The following is a 1,345-nucleotide window of genomic DNA, read 5'->3' as shown; positions in this document are numbered from 1 at the left end:
TAGATGAGTTTCTGAACGGAGGAGCCGTAAATATCCCGTGTTGCTCCCCCGGTCTACAAAACAGTAACTGGTAGGGAAGCTCAAATGTGGAAAAAATAGACTGATGTTGATATCCGATAGTAACACTGGTGTTATGGAAGATTTACCAATATTTTATTTCATAATTGTTTTTATCCGATTACTCGATTAATCGTAAGAAAAATCTATAGATTACTCGATTACTAAAATAATCGTTTACAACAGCCCTAATTTATAATAAATCATAAAATCATAATCATAAAACAAACATCAAGCCTGAAAACATGAAACTGTAACGGCCTGAACGATCAGTTCTTTGCGCGGGGAACTGTTTGCAGGTTTTTGAATCCCGATATGCCAGTAAAGCTGTTGTAAAAGTCGGTTGCTATGGCAACGGGCTTGCCACAAAGAGTGAGAGAGGAGAAGAATACGGGTGGTTTTCAGTTATTCCTCACTGGTTTTTCTGCGTTATTTTCCCTTTACTGCCCAGCACGAAATAGTTAATATCTAATCTGACTGCTCTGCAGTGAGAGGTTTGACTGACAGACCCACCAGGTCAGGTCTGGACGTTTACAGTTAACGATATTCACTCCGCTGTTGCCAACTCACCGACTTTCTTTTTATATTTAGCGACATTTCAGAAAAGAAAAAAAATTTATCTAAAAAATAATAATAATAATAATATCAGCCAAAATCAAAATCAGCTGGTCAGGCTGCTTCGTTTGCTTCTGCTTTGGGCCGGTTCTGACTAAAATCAAAAACATTTTTGGTGATGACAGTTTTGATTTTTACCTCATTTTCCTGCAAATGTCCTCTTTTAGGGCAGGCAGAGTCAGGACAGCTAATTGCAGTTTCAAGGCCTTCTTTAATCAGGAGCTCCACATACTGCTTCAGGCACTGAAAACCAAAAACCACAGGTCAGAGCTGCAGAGAAAGTATTCACACCTCACAAACCTTTTCTCCTCATGTTCCAGTGGAAATCTTCCAAAACGCTCCGGCCGTGGAACCAGAGCGTCCACAGCCAGGCAAAGTTCAACTTCAGCCTCTACTTAACTTCTTTCAGATTAGAAAACATTGCAGAGTAAATAGTAGATATCAAATATCAGAGCTCAGCTCAGACGTGTATACAGGGTCTCTGCCCTCTGTAATAATCTGCGGTGAGTGAACTCTGGTAACCGCTGCCGCCAGCCGGTTTGAGGAAACGGCGGCTAAATTTAGAGCTAATTCTTGGTCAGGCTGTAAAAGCCAACGGTTGTCTATGAGAGGCCCCAAGGGACAAAACCTACAAACTCTCTTACACGTACTGTCAAACTCTCTTTCATTCACT

The 1,345-nt window shown here is 41.0% G+C and overlaps 1 protein-coding gene across 1 annotated transcript in view; it reads right to left on the bottom strand.

Annotated features, from left to right (window-relative positions):
• The window catches only part of rnf144aa (ring finger protein 144aa), a 35,664-nt gene that overhangs the window by 11,434 nt on the left and 22,885 nt on the right, over nucleotides 1-1,345 (bottom strand). Inside the window, exon 3 of the mRNA XM_008399849.1 lies at nucleotides 811-915. Within this exon, the coding sequence (XP_008398071.1) occupies nucleotides 811-915 (105 nt within the window). The remainder of the gene's footprint in view (nucleotides 1-810; nucleotides 916-1,345) is intronic.

The sequence above is a fragment of the Poecilia reticulata genome, linkage group LG22, assembly GCF_000633615.1.
Source record: "Poecilia reticulata strain Guanapo linkage group LG22, Guppy_female_1.0+MT, whole genome shotgun sequence".
Classification (NCBI taxonomy): Eukaryota; Metazoa; Chordata; class Actinopteri; order Cyprinodontiformes; family Poeciliidae; genus Poecilia; species Poecilia reticulata.
This window is presented reverse-complemented; position numbering and strand designations above follow the sequence as displayed.